This window comes from Colius striatus, chromosome 21, assembly GCF_028858725.1.
Source record: "Colius striatus isolate bColStr4 chromosome 21, bColStr4.1.hap1, whole genome shotgun sequence".
Taxonomy (NCBI): Eukaryota; Metazoa; Chordata; class Aves; order Coliiformes; family Coliidae; genus Colius; species Colius striatus.
The window spans coordinates 3,066,418-3,084,775 of NC_084779.1; the positions used below are offsets into that span (position 1 = coordinate 3,066,418).

Consider the following 18,358-nt stretch of genomic DNA (forward strand, 5'->3'; position numbering starts at 1 on the left):
TTGAAGAAAAAAACACACCTTCTTTTAAAAACACCTTCTTTTTCTCTCTAAAAAGCTTTTTCCCCAAAAGAATCATTTTTCCCCTAAAGATTTTTACCATAGAAAGCCTTTTTTATTAAAAATAAACACTTTTTTTCCAAAAAAAAGCTTTTTCCTTAAAAAAAAATAAAATCACAACAACTTTTCTCCTCCCCAAAATCAGATTTTTCCCCCCCAAACAGCTTTTTTTCCCCCCTCTAAAAAGCCTTTAATCCACCCCTTTGTGGGTTTTTTCTTCCCCAAAACATCCCTTTGGTCCCCAAAAAAGCTTTTTCACAAAAAACACTTTTCTACCCCCAAAACACACCTTTTCCTTTCAGAAAAAAAACTCTTTTTTTTTTCCTCAAAAAGCTTTTTTATGAGAAAAGTGGCTGTTTCTCATTTTTTTTCCCAAGAAACACCTTCTTCCAAAAAAACACCCCATTTTACCCCAGAACTTTTCCAAACCCCCACACTTTTCTAACAGCTGGTTTTTCCCCAAACCCCTTTTTCCCCCTAAAAAGCAAAAACCCCTTTTTTCCCAGTAAAGTCTTTTTCCCCTCAAAACCCCCTTTTTCTTAAAAAACCCACCTTTTTTCCCCAAAACCCTTTTCCCAAAAATCTCTATTTATTAAAAAACCCACCTTTTTTTCCTCAAAAAACCCCTTTCTCCCCTTAAAGCCTATTTCTTTAAAAAACACCTTTTTCCCTCAGTCTTTTTTCCCCCAAAAAACCCTTTTCACTGAAAAAAAACTTCTTCCCCCAAACAAACCCTTTTTTCCCCAAACTCTTTTTTTTCTCTTAAGTCTATTTCTTAAAACCCATTTTTCCCAAAAAACCCTTCTCTGAAAAAGAACCTTTTTCCCCAAACCTTTTTTCCACAAAAATACCTTTTTTCCACAAAAATACCTTTTTTCCACAAAAACCCCTTTTTCCCCAAACTCCTTTTTCCCCCCTTAAAAGCCTATTTCTTTAAAAACACATTTTTCCCCCAAAAAAGTTTTTTCCTCAAAAAAAACCCTTTTCTCCAAAAAAACTCTTTTCCCCAAACCTTTTTCCCCAACCTTTTTTTCCTTAAAAGCCCATTCTTTAAAAAACACCTTTTTTCCCTCAAAAAAAGGTTTTTCCCCAAAAAACTCTTTTCTCAAAAAATCTCTTTTCCCCACAAACCTTTATTTCCACCAAAAAAACCTTTTTTCCCACCAAACCTTTTTTGCCCCAATCCCCTTTTTTTCCCTTAAAAGCCTATTTCTTAAAAACCCACATTTTTCCCTCAAAAAACCCTTTTTCCCCCAAAAAATCTTTTTCTCCAAAACCATTTTTTCCATTAAAACACTTTTTTCCCCCAAACCCTTTCCCTTTAAAACTCACTTTCTTACAAAACCACCTTTTTCCCTCAAGTTTTTCCCCCTCAAAAAATCCTTTTTCCCAAAAAAACCCTTTTTTTCCCCCCAAACCCCCTTTTTTTCCCTAAAACCCCTTTTCTCCTTAAAAACCTCTCTTTAAAAACCACCTTTTTCCCTCAACAAGTTTTTTCCCCAAAATACCCGTTTCTCAAAAAACCTCCTTTTCTTTCCCACCAAACTTTTTTGCCCCAAATCCCCTTTTCCCCCTAAAAGCCAATTTCTTTAAAAAACCCATTTTTCCCTCAAAAAAGTTTTTCCCCAAAAACCCTTTTTCTCCAAAACCCCTTTTTCCAAACCTTTTTTTTCCACTAAAAACCTTTTTCCCCAAACCCTTTTTTCCCTTTAAACTCTCTTTCTTACAAAAACATTTTTCCCCTCAAGTTTTTCCCCACAAAACCCTTTTCTCCAAAAACCATCCTTTTTTCCAAACCCTTTTTTTCCACAAAAAACACCTCTTTCCCCCCCAAACCCCCTTTTTTTCCCCAAAACCCCTTTTCCCCTTAAAAGCCTCATTCTTTAAAAAACACCTTTTTCCCTCAACCAAAGTTTCTTACCCAAAAAACACTCTTTTCCAAAAAACCTTTTTTCTCAAAACCTCTTTTATTAAAACATCATTTTCCCCCCAAATTCCTTTTTCCTTAAAAGCCTTTTTTTAACAAAAAACCGTTTCCCCAAAACTCCTTTTTTCCGGAAAAAAAACCCACTTTTTTCCCAAAACTTCTTTTTTTTCCCCAAATAAACCTTTTTTTCCTAACCCCTTTTTTTTTCCCCTGCCAAATCCTTTCCTCCCCCACCAAAAAAATCCACTTTTCCCGGTTTTTGGTGAGCTCGGGCCCCGCTGGAGGCCGCGGGCCGCCGGATATGATCCAGCTCCGGCCTCGGCTCCGCTCCCATCCCAAAATATCCGGCCCCATTGTTCGGGGGGGCCTCGCTCCGGCCCCTCGGGACCCTTTTTGACAGGCGGGAATCTCACCCGAGAGCTCGGAGGAGGAAAGTTTTTCTCTCCACCCCCCCCGCCTTCGTTATTTTTTGGGGGCCAAATATGACTTTTTGTACCTTCGGCGGGAAATTTCCGGCTGGAAACCCAACCCAGAGGCTCAATGGTCGCCCCGCGGCGTGGGAACAATGAGGAGTTTGGGTTTAAAGGGTTTCCTGCCCGATTCCCCGGAGCGATCAGGAATTTACACCCCAAAAGCGCCGGGAGGAATCGCGGCCGGGACGCGGGAGGGGGCGGCGGGGGGTGGCAGCGGCGGGATGGGGCGGCGGGGGGCAACGAGGAGGGGGGATGTGGGTGGGATGAGGGGTGGGATGGGGGGTGGGATGGGGGGGGATTTGGGGGGTGGGATGAGGGGCAATGGGGGTGGGATGAGAGGTGGGATGGGGGGGGATTTGGGGGGTGGGATGAGGGGTAATGGGGGTGGGATGAGAGGTGGGATGAAGGGTGAGGTGGGATGGGATGGGATGGGATGGGATGGGATGGGATGGGATGGGATGGGATGGGATGGGATGGGATGGGAGGCAGGGTGAGAATTGGGATGAGGGATGGGATGGGGGGATTTGGCATGAGATGGGGGGTGGGATGAGAGGTGGGATAAGGGGGGGGATGAGGAGGGGGATGAAGGGTGAGGTGTGAGGTGGGATGGGGGGTGGGATGAGAGGGGATGGGGAGTGGGATGAGGGATGGGGTGGGATGGGATGGGATGGGATGGGGTGGGATGGGATGGGATGGGAGGCAGGGTGAGAATTGGGATGAGGGATGGGATGGGGGGATTTGGCATGAGATGGGGGGTGGGATGAGAGGTGGGATAAGGGGGGGGATGAAGGGTGAGGTGTGAGGTGGGATGGGGGGTGGGATGAGAGGGGATGGGGAGGGGGATGAGGGGTGGGATGAGAATTGGGATGAGGGGTGGGATCAGGTGGGGATGGGGAGTGGGATGAGGGATGGGATGGAATGGGATGAGGGGTGAGAATTGGGATGAGGGATGGGATGGGATGGGAGACGGGGTGAGAATTGGGATGAGGGATGGGATGGGATGGGATGGGATGGGATGCGATTTGGGATGAGATGGGGGGTGGGATGAGGGGTAATGGGGGTGGGATGAGAGGTGGGATAAGGGGTGGGATGAGGAGGGGGATGAAGAGTGAGATGTGAGGTGATGGTATGAGAGGGGATGGGGAGGGGGATGAGGGGTGGGATGAGAATTGGGATGAGGGGTGGGATCAGGGGGGCATACAGGAGTGGGATGAGGGATGGGATGGGATGGGATGGGATGGGATGGGATGGGATGGGAGGCAGGGTGAGAATTGGGATGAAGGATGGGATAGGGGGGATTTGGCATGAGATGGGGGGTGGGATGAGAGGTGGGATAAGGGGTGGGATGAGGAGGGGGATGAAGGGTGAGGTGTGAGGTGGGATGGGGGGTGGGATGAGAGGGGATGGGGAGGGGAATGAGAGGGGATGGGGAGGGGGATGAGGGGTGGGATGAGAATTGGGATGAGGGGTGGGATCAGGTGGGGATGGGGAGTGGGATGAGGGATGGGATGGGATGGGATGGGATGGGATGGGATGGGATGGGATGGAATGGGATGAGGGGTGAGAATTGGGATGAGGGATGGGATGGGATGGGAGACGGGGTGAGAATTGGGATGAGGGATGGGATGGGGGGCGATTTGGGATGAGATGGGGGGTGGGATGAGGGGTAATGGGGGTGGGATGAGAGGTGGGATAAGGGGTGGGATGAGGAGGGGGATGAAGAGTGAGATGTGAGGTGGGATGGGTGATGGTATGAGAGGGGATGGGGAGGGGGATGAGGGGTGGGATGAGAATTGGGATGAGGGGTGGGATCGGGGGCATACAGGAGTGGGATGAGGGATGGGATGGGATGGGATGGGATGGGATGAGGGGTGAGAATTGGGATGAGGGATGGGATGGGATGGGATGGGATGGGATGGGAGGAATGGAGGCGGGGTGAGAATTGGGATGAGGGATGGGATGAGGGGTGAGACATGGAATGGAATGTGGAATAGGATGGGGGGCATGGAGGGTAAGGTGAGGGGTGGGATCTGGAATGGGATGAGGGGTTGAATGAGGGGGGATGAGAATTGGTATGGTGGGTGGGATAAAGGGTTGGATGGGAGGATGGAGGGTAGGATGGGGTGGGGATGAGGGGTGGGATGAGGGTTGGGATAGGGGTGCAATGTAGAATGGGATGGGGGGCATAGAGGGGTGGGATGAGAGGGGATGAGAATTGGGGGTGGGATAAGGGGTGGGATCTGGAATGGGAGAGGGGGATGAGGAATAGGTTGAGAGGTGGGATGTGGGGTGGGATAAGGGGGGATGGAGGATAGGATGAGGAGGGGACGAGAGGTGGGATGTGGAATGGGATGGGGGTGGGATGAAGGGTGGGACATGCAATGGGATGAGGGGTAGGATGTAGGGTGGAATGGGGGTGGGATAAGGGTTGGGATGGGGGGTGCAAAGTGCAATGGGGTGGGGGACATGGAGGGTAGGATGAGGGGGGGTGAGGGATGGGATGTAGGGTGCAGTACCCCAGAATGGGGCCACATCTCCATGGGTGAAGGATGCAGGTGATTTGGTTTCTGGGCAGTGTCTTTCCCCCCAGGTGGGACCTGATGGGCCTCACAGCTCCATCTCTGCTGTGGTTGGGGGGTGGGTCATCACCTGGCATGGCTGGTTTGGGGCAAAAAGGGCACGGTTTGGGTCACCTGGTGGGTTTGGGTATGGGCAAGGATGCTCAGGGGGAGCACATTGAACCCCAGGAGGTGTAGAGGAAACAAGGAGGAGGACAAAAAGTAGGGGAAAGAGGGAAAAGGGGAGAGGAAGGGAGGGGGGAAAAGGAGGGGAGAGGGGGATGATAAAAATTGGGGAAGGGGAAGGATGAAAAAGGAGGGAAGAGGGGAGGAAAAGAGGAAAAAGGTGAAAAATGATAAAAAGGGGAGAAAAGGGATAAAAGAAGGGAAAATGATAAAATAGGGGAAGGGGATGAAAGGAAAAAGATGAAAAATGTTTAAAAGGTGTTAAAAGGAAGAGGAAAAAAGGATAAAGGTAGGGGAAAGGGGACAGAAGGAGTAAAAAAGGGAGGAAGGGATAAAAGTGAGAAAAATGGGAGAAAAAAAGGGATAAAAAGGGAGGAAAAAGGGGGGGAAGGAAAAAAGAAAAGGAAAAAATAAAAAGGGAGGAAAAAGGGGGAGGAAAAAGTCAAAAACTGGAGAGGGAAGGAGAAAAAGGGGAGAAGGGGCAAAGGGCTCAGCCCGCCCGGCGCGGGATCGGCTCGTGTAGAGGCATCGCCCCCACGCGGCAGCAGCCACGGGCACGGGGAAAGGGATCCTCGCCCCCCAGCACCTCCGGGGGGTCGTCTGGGTCACCACAGAGCGCTCACATCCCCCGCCCAGGGTCCCCCAGAGCCATCGAGTGCCCCCTCATAGCTCTAAGGGTGCCCACAATGCCCCCCGTAGCCCACTCACAGCCCCTCCGACGCCCTCAGTGCCCTTACAGCCACCCCAGCGCACCCCATAGCCCCCTCACAGCTCCTCGATGCCCCCAGTGGCCTCACATCCCCCCCAGTGCCCCCCATAGTCCCCTCCCAACCCCCTCGATGCCCCTCAGTGCCCTCACAGCCCCCCCAGTGCCCCCATAGCCCTTTCACAGCCCCTCCGATGATCCTCAGTGCCCCACATAGCCCCCAAGAGCTCCTCGATGGCCCCCAGTGCCCTACGTAGCCCCCAATGCTTCCTATAGCCCACTCAAACCCCCTCGACGCCCCCCAGTGCCCTCGCAGTCCCCCTAAGTCCCCCCAATGCCCCCTATGGCCCTGCCATCCCCAGTGCAGGCAGGAGAGGGCAGCAGCTGCCACCCCAAAGCCAGGGGAGGGGGGACGGTGAGGATGGGACCGGGGGTCCCGGGGACGGGAGGGGTCGCGGGGTCATCCCCACGGGGCTGCTCCCCACAGCTGCAAACCCACGGGTCCCACTGCGACCCCGCCAGCCCCACGTGGCAAACGCCGGAGTCTCACGGCAAAGCCACGAGCCCCGGCACAAACCCACGAGCCCCTTTCGCAAACTCGCCAGCCCACGAGCCTCATTCCAAAGCCACGAGCCCCGGCACAAACCCGCAAGCCCGTCAGCCCCATTAAGGACCCACGAGCCTCACTGCAAACCCGCAAGCCCCGCCGCAAATTCACAAGCCCTGTCGCAAACCCCTGAGCCCCATCGCCAGCCCACGAGCCTCACTGCAAACCCATGAGCCCCTGTCGCAAATTCACGAGCCCCGTCGCAAACCCGCAAGTCCCTGTTGCAAACCCACGAGCTTCACCGCCAATCCACGAGCCCCTGGCACAAACCCGCAAGCCCATGAGCTCATTAAGAACCCATGAGCCTCATTGCAAATTCACAAGCCCTGTCGCAAATTCACAAGCCCTGTCGCAAACCCCTGAGCCTCATCGCCCGCCCACGAGCCTCACTGCAAACCCGCGAGCCCCGGCATAACCCGCAAGCCCCTGGCACAAACCTGCAAGCCCACGAGCTCATTAAGGATCCACGAGCCCCACTGCAAACCCACGAGCCCCGCCGCAAATTCACGAGCCCTGTCGCAAACCCGCAAGTCCCTGTCGCAAACCCACGAGCCTCACCGCCAACCCACGAGCCCCAGCACAACCCGCAAGCCCCTGGCACAAACCCGCAAGCCCATGAGCTCATTAAGCACCCACGAGCCCCACTGCAAACCCGCAAGCCCCGCCGCAAATTCACAAGCCCTGTCGCAAATTCACAAGCCCTGTCGCAAATTCACAAGCCCTGTCGCAAACCCCTGAGCCCCATCGCCAGCCCACGCGCCCATTACGGACCCACGAGCCTCCCTGCAAACCCGCAAACCCCGTGGTAACCCCCTGAGCCCCATTACGAACCCACAAGCCCTGTCGCAAACCCTCAAGCCCAGCCACAAACCAACAAGCCCCTGTCGCAAACCCACGAGCCCCATCGCCAGCCCACGAGCCCTGGCACAAACCAACAAGCCCCTGGCACAAACCCGCAAGCCCACGAGCCCCATTAAGGACCCACGAACCTCTATGTAAACCCGCAAGCCCCGTCGCAAACCTCGGAGCCTCATCACCAACGCAAGAGCCCGTTTCGCCAACCCACGAGTCCCATCGCAAACCGGCGAGCCCTGTCGCAAATTCACAAGCCCCGTCGCAGACCTGCAAGTCCCTGTCGCCAACCCACGAGCCCCTTTTGCAGCACACGCTGCCGTTTGCCCGCGGGGTGACTCGGACGCGCGTGGCACCGTGGCATCCCCCCGGTCCCTCACCGTGTGCCTTTGCCCCCATCGACCCCGTGGCAGCAGCGAGGACACTGCGACCACCATCCCTCGGGTGCCCCATCCCGTGCCGCGGCATCCCCCCGGTACCGGTGCCAGGAGCGACCCCGGGTGACCCCATGAAACACAGGAGACCGCCGGTACCGGTGCCACCATCCCTCGGGTTCCCCATCCCGTGCCGCGGCATCCCCCCGGTACCGGTACCACCATCCCCCGGGTGCCCCATTCCCTACCGCGGCATCCCCCCGGTACCGGTACCACCATCCCCCGGTACCGGTGCCACCATCGCCCGGGTGCCCCATCCCCTACCGCGGCATCCCCCCGGTACCGGTACCACCATCCCCCGGTACCGGTGCCACCATCCCCCGGGTGCCCCATCCCGTGCCGCGGCATCCCCCCGGTACCGGTGCCACCATCCCCCGGGTGCCCCATCCCGTGCCGCGGCATCCTCCCGGTACCGGTACCACCATCCCCCGGTACCGGTGCCACCATCCCCCGGGTGCCCCATCCCGTGCCGCGGCATCCCCCCGGTACCGATGCCAGGAGCGACCCCGGGTGACCCCATGAAACACCGGAGACCGCCGGTCCCGGTCCCCCCCGCGTCGGGGCGCATCCGCAGCCCGTGGCGGCCGCCGGGTGTCCCTCTCCGCGTTGCCATGGTAACCGCCCCCCCCCCGTGCCGTTGCCATGGCGAGCGCGAGCGGCGGCCGCCGTCGCGGCGGGCAGCGCGGGGCGCGGTGGGCGGGGCGGGCGCGGCCGCTGATTGGCCCGCCCGCGTCACGTGACGCGCGGAGGAATGCAAATGAGTTATGGCATCGGGCCGCCGCGCCGCCGCCTGAGGGAGGAGGAGGAGGAGGGCGGAGGGAGCGGCCGCGGCCCGGCCCGGCCCCGCCGCCGCCACCGGGACCCCCCCCAGCCCCGCCGCCGCCGCCCCCCGGCCCGCGCCATGGCCGTGCCCGGCGCGATCCGCTCCGCCACGGCCGCAGGTACCGCGCCGGCCGCCGCTACTGGGCCCCGGCGCTTTGTCTGGGCCGGGCCGGGGCTGAGGGAGGGATGTGGGGGGGGGAAACGACGGACGGACACGGGGAGGGGGGGGGGGGGGCTGCGCATGCGCCCTGCGACCCGCCGTGCCTCAGTTTACCCAGCCGTGCCCGTGTCTCTCTGTCGCCCGCGTCCCCCCCGTTAGAGGCCCACAGCTCCCTTGCAGCCCACCCCCACTCGCGTCTCCCGGCCCTCCCCATCCCCTTGCCTCCCCCTGCCCTGGTTCTGCACCCCCTGATGGTTATTTCCCCACCCCGTGTTTCACTGCTCACCATCATCTCCCACCCCCCACTAGTGTTTCTCCCGCCTTCCTGTACCCCCCTTGTCATTTTGCACCCTATTCTTATTATTACCCACTCATATTCCACCACTTCCACCTATTCACCATCCCTCATGCTCCTCACTCACATTTTCCAGGCCTCCCTACCCTCCTGCACCCCCTTTTCTCATTTCCCCTCCACTTACTATTATTTCCCAGCCCTCACATTCATATTTCCCTGCTTACTCTCACATCTGCCCCTCCTGCATTATATCCCTTCCCAAGTAGTGTTTCCCCTGCCCATATCCCACTCCTCACCATCCTTCCATCCCTGACACTGATTTTGCACCCCCTTATTTTTAAATCCCCCACCCCTCCCTGCCTATCCCACCCCCCACTATGATTCTCTCCCCCATTTTGGGCACAGCTCAGGGGGTCCAGCCTTATGCCAGCTGTGGGACACCCTCTGTGCCCCCCCACCCATGGTGACTCCTGCATCACCCAAACTTCTGAGTGGGTTTAATGGTTTGGGGGGGTTCATGGGGTCAGGAGGTAGTTGACTCTGTCACTCCTGGCTCAAAAGCAAGCTGTTCTCCCCCCACCCACCAAGTGTGTGGGGATGGGGAGGTTGGACCCATGGGAGCTGGGGGGGGCTCCCCATGCTGTGGCCCTCCTCAGGGGGTGAGTTTTGGCTCTGGGTACACCCAGTGTGGTTTCTCTATGTCACTCCAATGCCACTGGGCTCTTCCTGGGAGAGAAGAGGGTCTGTGAGGCAAAAACACTCCCCAAAATCTCTCTGGGCCATGGTGGACACTACAGCCACTGGCTGAGCAGCGTTGTGGGCCACGGGAAGGAGAGCTGGGGCCACCCACTGCCACCCCCATGGGCACCCCACATCCCACCCCACACTGAGGCCACCAACGCATCCCTCGGGTGCCACGTTGGGGCTGGGGGTGGCTGATATGCTTTAGGGGAGACCATGCTGTGGCATGGCCACCCACCATGGCCACCAAGGCCACTGCCCATGGCCACCCAACACCCCTCCCCTCCCCCAGGCTGCTGTCCATGGTCTGCGGTGCCCACGCTGCTGTCCCTGGTCCTGCCCCAGTGGCACCCACAGCCTGGCACCCACAGCGGTGACACTCAATGGCAGTGGCACCCACGGCAGTGGCACTCAATGGCAGTGACACCCACAGCCTGGCAGGGTGGAGGCTTTGCTGGGGTGGGCATCGTGGGCAGGTGACTGGAGGTCCCCTGGTGCACGATGGCCACGAAGGGCTCTTGGTGCTCACCGTGGTGGTGGTGGTGGTGACGTTGGTCCCTTTCCTCCTTCCACCACTTTCCTTTTCTCATCTGGCTTTCCCTCTGCCTATCCTTTCCTCCTCCCATCTATCCTTCTGTCTCTCTTTCCATCCTTCTCTTCACCCCTTTCCCATCCCCTCTGTCCATCTACTCTTTCCATCTCTGTCCTTTGGGCCTTCCCCACTTCCTTCATTTCCTTCTGGCTACCATCTCTCTCCTCCCACCCCTCTGACTGCCCTTGTACCTCTACCTTCCTCTCCCTTCCTTCCCATCATCCTTCTGTCTGCCTGACCTTTCACCCCTTCCCCTTTGCTTCCTTTGCTTCCTTTCCTTCCCCCCTTCCCCTTCTCCTTCCCCTTTCCCTCAGCCCTTGGGGCAGGATGCAACCCCCTCCTCTGGGGCTGCCACCCATGGGTGCCCCCAACACCACCAAAGAGAGGGGTGGGGAGGCTCTTACCCCACCTCACCCCCCCCGGGGATGGCTGCAGCACCCATGAGCTGCCTCCTCTCACCTTCCCCCCAACCCCAGCTCTAGGCTGACCCCTGCTGCCTTGCCACCCCCCCCGGGCCCCCACCATGGAGAACGAGCAGCTCCCTGCGCCGCCCCCCTCCAGCAGCGCTGGCGGCCCCCCCGCGCCCCCCACCAGCGCCGGCCCCGCGCGGCCCCCGGCCCCCCAGATCTCCGTCTACAGCGGCATCCCTGACCGCCAGACCGTGCAGGTATGGGCTGGGGAAGGGGGGTGGGGGGTCTGCGGGTGGGGAGGGGGCTGCAGGGGTGCTGGGGGTGCAACCCGGGGACCTGTTTGCACCCCCCACCCCACCCCCCCCATAAAATAAGGTGATCCAGCAAGCGCTGCACCGGCAGCCCAGCACGGCGGCGCAGTACCTGCAGCAGATGTACGCGGCGCAGCAGCAGCACCTCATGCTGCAGACGGCCGCGCTCCAGCAGCAGCACCTCACCAGCGCCCAGCTCCAGAGCCTGGCGGCCGTGCAGCAGGTAGGAACCCGCCCGTGGGCACCCCCCCGGCTGCCCCCTGCCCCGCCGTGCCCACCGCTGATGCCCGCTCCCCCTCCCCAGGCCAGCCTGGCAGCCAACAGGCAGAGCGGCACCTCGGGGGGCACCGCGGCCCAACCAGCGCCGGCACAGCAACAGCCCACGGTGAGTCCCACCCCCCTGTGCCCACCCACCGCCTCTACCCCCTGCTCCACCATGCCACAGCTGTCTCCCGCCATCCCCTTGCAGATCAACCTGGCGCCGGCCCCGGCGGCGGCGCAGCTGCTGAACCGGGCGCAGAGCGTGGCGCCGGGCGCCTCGGGCATCGCGCAGCAGGCCGTGCTGCTGGGCAACGCCGCCTCGCCCGCCCTCACCGCCAGCCAGGCACAGATGTACCTGCGGGCACAGATGGTAAAGGGCTGCCACCTGCCTGACGCTCCGGCGGGTGCTCGTCGGGGCACTGTGGGGTGGCCAGGACCCATTGGGGCCCATTGTCCCACTGTGGGGTGGCCAGGACCCCTTGGAGGCCCATTGTCCCACTGTGGGGTGGCCAGGACCCCTTGGAGGCCCATTGTCCCACTGTGGGGTGGCCAGGACCCATTGGGGCCCATTGTCCCACTGTGGGGTGGCCAGGACCCATTGGGGGCCCATTGACTTTCTGTCGGGTAGCCAGGACTCATTGGGGCCCACTGTGGGTGGCTGAGATCCATTGGGTGCTCATTGTCCCACTGTGGGGTGGCCAGGACCCCTTGGAGGCCCATTGTCCTACTGTGGGGTGGCCAGGACCCACTGGGGGCCTGTTTGTGGGGTGGCCAGGACCCACTGGGTACCTATTGTGGGGTGGCCAGGACCCACTGAATGCCCACTGTGGGTTGACTGAGACCCACTGGGTGCTCATTGTCCCACTGTGGGGTGACCAGGACCCACTGGGTGCCCAGTGTGGGGAGGTTGAGACCCATTGGGTGCCTGTTGACTTGCCATGGGGAGGCCAGGACCCAGCAGGTGTTCATTGTCCTGTGGGGTGTCTGGGACCCCTTGGTGCTCGTCATCCTGATGTGGGGTGACTGACACCCATTGGGTGCCCATTGTCCCTCTGTGGGATGGTTGAGACCCATTGGGTGCCTATCATCCTGCTGTAGGGTGGCCAGGACCCACTGGGTGCTTGTTGTTCCATTGCAGGGTGGTTGGGACCTTACAGGGCCCCTGACCCAGGAGGGTGCCCGTTGCTTTGCTGGGGGGTGGTTGGGACCCACGGGATGCCCATTTACCCACACCAGGGTAGCCAGAAACTGTAGGGTGTCTCATCCCAGTGTGAGGTGCCCAAGACCCACTGGGTGCTTGTGGCCATGCTCTGGGGTGGCTGCTGCCCATTGTCCCATTTCAGGGTGGCCAGGACCCTATTAGGGGTCTGTGACCCTGCAGGGTGCCTGTGGTCCCACTGTGGGGTGCCCAAGACCTGTGGGGGGCCTGTGGCCCCACCGTGGGGGACCAGGACCCTTGGGGTGCCACTGTGGGGTGACTGCCCACCCCGTCTCTGCTTCCTCCCAGCTCATCTTCACCCCCACGGGCCCCGTCAGCGCCGTCCGCCCCGAGAGCCCTGCGCCCGCCCCGCCGCCGGCCCCACCGCCTGCCCCCCCACCCGCTGCCCCCCAGGTGAGCCCCCCAAAATCCGCCCCCCCCACCAACCCACCCCCCAGGGACACCCCCTGACCCGCTGCCGTTGCAGGTGCACAGCCTGGCCCTGCGTCCCGCCGGCCCCCACCTCCCTGCCCTGGCCATGAAGCCCCCTGGCGCCCCCCCACCCCGGGCTGGCCCCCCCCGTGGGCCCCCTCCTGACCCCCCAGCCGAGCACCTCAAAAAGGGGGAGGGGCCTGAGGCCCGTGCCCACCCCCTGGCCCGCCCCACGGCCCCCAACGCCGCCCACCCACTCGTCACCCCAGGTAAGGTGGCGCACCGTGTGTCCAGGGGAGCCCTGGGGTGGGGGGGGTCACTGGGGGAGGTGTTCACTCTGAAACCTAATGGTGTTTGGAGCAGGAGGGTGATGGAGCCTGGGGGTGCTATGCTGCTGTGGCTCCCAAATTGGGGGACACCCCCTTCCTGGGAAGCCCCCCCTGTCCTGGCACAGCCTGAGCCCGGTGGCAGCAGCAGCTGGTTGTCAGTAGGCACCAGAGTGAACAGATGGTAGAATGAGGAGCAGCCTCGTTGGGGGGAACAGGGGATGGGGGGTCCATGGGGCTGGAGGTGCCAGTGACAAGGGGGGTGTCCCTGTCCCCCGTCGCTGTCCCGCAGCCTACGCCCCGCTGCAGCCCCCCCAGTTCCTGCAGCAGCCGCCGAAGCCGATGCAGCCGCAGCCGCAGCAGTTCGTCATCCAGCAGCAGCAGCAGCAGCAGTTGGCACCCCGCGGGCAGCCGCCCCCGGGCCCCCCTGCCACCCCCCAACTCCAGCCCCTGCCCCCTGCCAGCCCCGGCCCCACCCCCCAACCCAAAACGGGGCTTCCTCAAGGAGCAGGGGGTGAGGGTGGCCCCCCCAACGGCCACCCCGGCTGCCACCCTGCCCCCCGCAAGTTCCAGCACGCCTCTGCCGTCATCCTGCAGCTGCAGCCCACCGCTGCCACGGTGAGGGGCGTCCCCCCAGCCACCCCCAACCCCTCAACACCCTCCCCCCGGCACCCCCCGCCCGCCCCGGCATGGTTTGGGGGATGGGGTGGGGTGTGAGCTGTGCACACCTGCGTGTGAGCACGGATGTCCCTGCCCCATGGACGGGGGGAGGGACCCTCCCTGGTCCATGGGGTGTGTGTGACAGATCCACTTGTGGGGTCCGTGGGGGCTCCCTCCAGCCCTGTGCCCGCTCCACGCGTGTGGGGGGGTGGAAGAGGGGGGTTGTGCATGGGCCCGATCCCCGCGCGTGTGCCTGACCCCCCTACACGTCTCATCCCTGCATGTGCGTGGGGCTGGATCCCCGCCCACGCGGCTGTGCACGTCTCCGTCACCACCCGTGCAGGCGCGCGGGGCCGTGCACACGCGCACCCGACCCACGCGCCCGCCCTGCGCCGGATGTGTCCCCCAGCCCCTCTGCCCCGTGCACGCGTGGGCGCGCCCCTGACCCTCTCACACGCGTGTGCCCTGTACCCTCGCTCCCCCCCCCAATCCCCGCCACAGCCCCCGCTCGCGGTCCCCGAGGGCGCCCGCCGGGATCCACCGCCCGCCCCGAGGAGCGCCGACAGCCCACCCACAGCCCCGCCGGCACCGGCCCCTGCCCGCTCGCCGCCCGCCGCTCCTCCGGGCCCCGGCACCCCCGACTGCGAGCGGCCGCCCGCCCACGGTAAGAGCCGGGGCGCCGCGGCGCCGGGACACGCGTGGGGGCGGCCGCGGGCAGGGCCCTGAGGCCACGCCCCCGCGCAGGCCCCGCCTCCCTCCGGAGGCCACGCCCCCGGCGCCGCGGCGGCCAATCGGGAGCGAGAGGCGGACACCGCCCCGCGCCAGGCCCCGCCCCCCGCGCAGCCGCCGCCGCCGCCCCGGCCCGGCCCGGCCCCGCCGCCGCCTTTGTCCCGGCCCCGCTCCGCCGCCGCCGCCGCCCGCGCCGCCTTTGTCCGCCCATGGGGCCGCCTAGCCGCTGAGCGCCGCCGGTGAGTGCGGGCCCGGCCCCGGGCCCCGCCGGACCCGTCCCGACCGGGGCTCTCGGCCTGGTCCGGCCCGGCCCGGCCCGGCGGCGGGGCGGCGGGCGCTGACCTCACTTCCGCATCCGCCCCCCCTCCCCCCGCGCAGCCCCCGCCTCCGCCGCCCGCTCCGGCCCCGCAGCCGCTGCCCGGCCGCAGGTAGGGGCGGGGGGAGCGGGGCTGCGCCGGCGGACAAAGGTGCTGGGGCCTGGCGAGGCCTGCCGGGGCCTCCGCGGCGGCGGCCGCGCCGTGCGGGGGCAGGCGGGGGCTCGGGGCGGGGGGTGCTGGGGCCGCGCTGGGGGCAGAGCGGGGCTTTCCGCGGCAGATCGCGCTGTACCGGGGCCCCGCCGGGCTGTCCCGAGGCTCGGCTGGGCCGGGCTGGGTGTGTTTGGGGGCCCCCGAGGGTCCCGGGGGCTGCCTGGGCTCTCCGGGGCCGGTGTAGCGTGCGCGGGGGGGAGGTTGCGGGGGGCGTCTCTGGAGCCCCCTCCCCGCGATCCACGAGGGCTCTCGGGGATCCAGTGGGAGCGGCGGCAGCTGCTGTCCCCGCCAGCCCGCCCGCCGCCCCCCCGCCCGCAGCAGCTGTATGTTAATCCGGGCCCGGCGTCACCGCCGGCGTCACCGCGTCCCCCGTAACCGGTGTCCCCCCGTCCCGTCCCCCGCAGAGCCGCCCGCCGACCGCCTTCATGCGCAGCCCCAGCCCCTGGCCAGCGTTCCCGGCATGACCTCGGGCAGCGGGAGCTCTGCCTCCACCCTCGCCGGCGCTGCCCCCCACAACGGCGACAACAAACCCCCCCAGGCCATCGTCAAACCCCAGATCCTCACCCACGTCATCGAGGGCTTCGTCATCCAGGAAGGGGCAGAACCGTTCCCGGTAATGTACACACAGCCCCACTCCCCGTCAGCCCCCCACCTCCTCTCTGTGGGGGGGGTGGGGCTGGATTTTGGGGGGGTGGGGGCACCCCACTAGCGTGTTCTGGCGCAGGTGGGACGCTCCTCGTTGCTGGTGGGAAATCTGAAGAAGAAGTATGCGCAGGAGCTGCTGGCTGAGAAGCTCCCACAGCAGGACAACACGACCACCACCGACTCCGAGATGGAGGAGCCCTATTTGCAAGGTAGCGCCCGGTTCCCTGCACCGCTCCTCCTCTGCTAGAAACCGCCCCTTTCCCCCAGCCAAGTGCCGTTTTTGGGGTGCCCCCTCGGCTGAGCTGGTTGTGTTTCTCTCTCTGGGTGTCCCTCCGCGCCCTCCAGAATCCAAAGAAGAGGGGAACCCCCCCAAACTGAAGTGCGAGCTCTGCGGCCGCGTCGACTTCGCCTACAAGTTCAAGCGCTCCAAGCGCTTCTGCTCCATGGCTTGTGCCAAGAGGTGACACCCCCAAACCTCTCCCACACCCACCCTCCCCAAAAAACAAACCCTGCAGCTCCCACCCTCACATGCCCTGTCCCCGCAGGTACAACGTGGGCTGCACCAAGCGCGTGGGTTTGTTCCACCCCGATCGCAGCAAACTGCAGAAACCCGGGGGGCCGCCCCACGGCCGCCGCCGCACCTGCAAGGGGACGTTACCCCCCCTGGGCAAAGACACCAAGAAGCAGGTGAGGGCTGAGGGAGGGAGGGGGGAGCTGGGTGGGATCCGTCCCCAGATTCGAGGAGGAGGGGTGGGCGCGGGCTCTGAGGCCGGCGCCGCTCCGTCCCGCAGCCGCCGGTTTCTCTGCCGCCGGGTTCGGTGCCTCTTTCCGTGACGACGTCGTTACAGCTCAACCACAGCCAAGAGGATTCCAGCCGCTGCTCCGATAACTCGAGCTACGAGGAGCCGCTGTCGCCCATCTCGGCCAGTTCGTCCACGTCCCGCCGGCGCCAGGGCGAGCGGGACCTGGAGCTGCGGGAGATGGATCTGCCCGACGTGCACGGCCGCGACCTGGCCGCCATCGGTCACCGCTTCCTGCCCAGCGAACCCAGCAAGTGGAACGTGGAGGATGTCTACGAGTTCATCCGCTCGCTGCCCGGTGAGGGACGGGGGCAACAAACACCCTCCCCTGGGCTGGTTTTGCTTTGGGAGGGGGGTGTTGTTGAGGTGTGTGTGTGTGTGTTTGTCTCCTCCTCCCATCCTCCCCGCTCCCCGCAGGCTGCCAGGAGATCGCGGAGGAGTTCCGTGCGCAGGAGATCGACGGGCAGGCGCTGCTGCTGCTCAAGGAGGATCATCTCATGAGCACCATGAACATCAAACTGGGGCCGGCCCTCAAGATCTACGCCCGCATCAGCATGCTCAAGGACTCCTAGAGCCGGTGGGGAAGGGGGACACACACACACACGCACACCCCCCCCCCACTCCCACCCCCGTGGGACACCCCAACCCCTCCCCCTTTAGAACCCCCTGCCCAGCGTGGGGGGAGAGAGGGGGTGGGGAGGAGTGGAGGGGAGGCAGTTCTGAGCAGAACCCAGCCCCGGGGTGCCCCCCACTCCCCACCCCGGGGTGTGTACATAGGCTGTAGCTATAGTGTCCCCCAAATGGGGAGGGGGGTCACCCCCCACCCGCCTTCTCCAGTGGGGAGGGGGGAATCCTCACCTCCCCCTCGTCATCCCCCCCCACCCCTCAAAGCAGCAGAGTGAAGCAGGACGTTGCCTTAACGTGTGGGCCACCCCCCCACCACCTCAAGCTGGGATATGGGGGAGTGTGAGCCCCTGGGAGGAGAAGAGGAGGAGGGGGGTGTCACACACACCCCTCCCCATGGCAGGGGCTGTTTTGGGGGGCACCTTAGAGGAATTGTGGGGGGAGGGGGGCAGGTAAGGACACCCCCAGCCCACCCCCCCCAGCAGAGTCTTTTTAAGAAAAGAAAAGGAAAAAAAAAAAAAGGAGCCTCCCCCAGCCGGGGATTTTTGTTTTGTTTTTAATAAACACTGAAAAAAAACCACCCAGATCTTGCCCCCCCCACTTTGCCCTCCCCCCTCCCTCCTTTCCTCCCTGGGTAAACTGAGGCAGCACCCTGGGGACGTCCCCGGGTGCCACTGAGGATGTGTCCGAGCCTTGGGGTGTCCCTGGAGCCCCCCAGGGAAGGGGGAGGCCAAGGTGTCACATCCCCCTGCACAGGGGAGGGGCAGGAGGGGCCCCCCCTGCGTGTGCCTGAGCTGGGGGACACAGCCCCAGCGCTGCTGCCTGGTGACAAGGCCCCGGAGCGTCCCCAGGGCTGGTGGCTGTGTCAAAGTGTCCCCAGGGCTGGTGGCTCTGGGGGCTGTGCCACTGGTGCCCAGAGCTGGTGGCCATGGGGGTTGTCCCCAGGGCTGGTGTGACCATGGTGAGCGTCCCTGGAGCTGCCCCCTGGCCTAGTGACTCGTCCTTGGAGCTGGTGGAGGTGTCCC

At 62.6% G+C, this 18,358-nt stretch overlaps 1 protein-coding gene across 4 annotated transcripts; it reads left to right on the top strand.

Moving 5' to 3' along the window:
• The first annotated feature begins 8,579 nt into the window (after nt 1-8,579).
• Nucleotides 8,580-17,915, top strand: PHC2 (polyhomeotic homolog 2). Of its 4 annotated transcripts, none has more exons than XM_062012759.1 (15): nt 8,580-8,741; nt 10,887-11,077; nt 11,196-11,354; nt 11,436-11,516; nt 11,601-11,762; nt 12,900-13,004; nt 13,078-13,291; nt 13,641-13,966; nt 14,510-14,672; nt 15,669-15,877; nt 15,989-16,118; nt 16,255-16,369; nt 16,455-16,596; nt 16,701-17,007; nt 17,127-17,915. In XM_062012759.1, the coding sequence occupies exons 2-15, from the start codon at nt 10,934-10,936 to the stop codon at nt 17,279-17,281; spliced, it is 2,412 nt and encodes an 803-aa protein (XP_061868743.1). In that variant the 5' UTR covers nt 8,580-8,741; nt 10,887-10,933; the 3' UTR covers nt 17,282-17,915. The 4 variants fall into 4 exon arrangements, with proteins under 4 accessions (XP_061868743.1, XP_061868742.1, XP_061868745.1 ...); XM_062012758.1 differs by having other exon boundaries at nt 15,989-16,117; nt 16,233-16,369; XM_062012761.1 differs by having other exon boundaries at nt 15,989-16,117; nt 16,233-16,369; nt 16,758-17,007.
• Nucleotides 17,916-18,358: the final 443 nt, after the last annotated feature.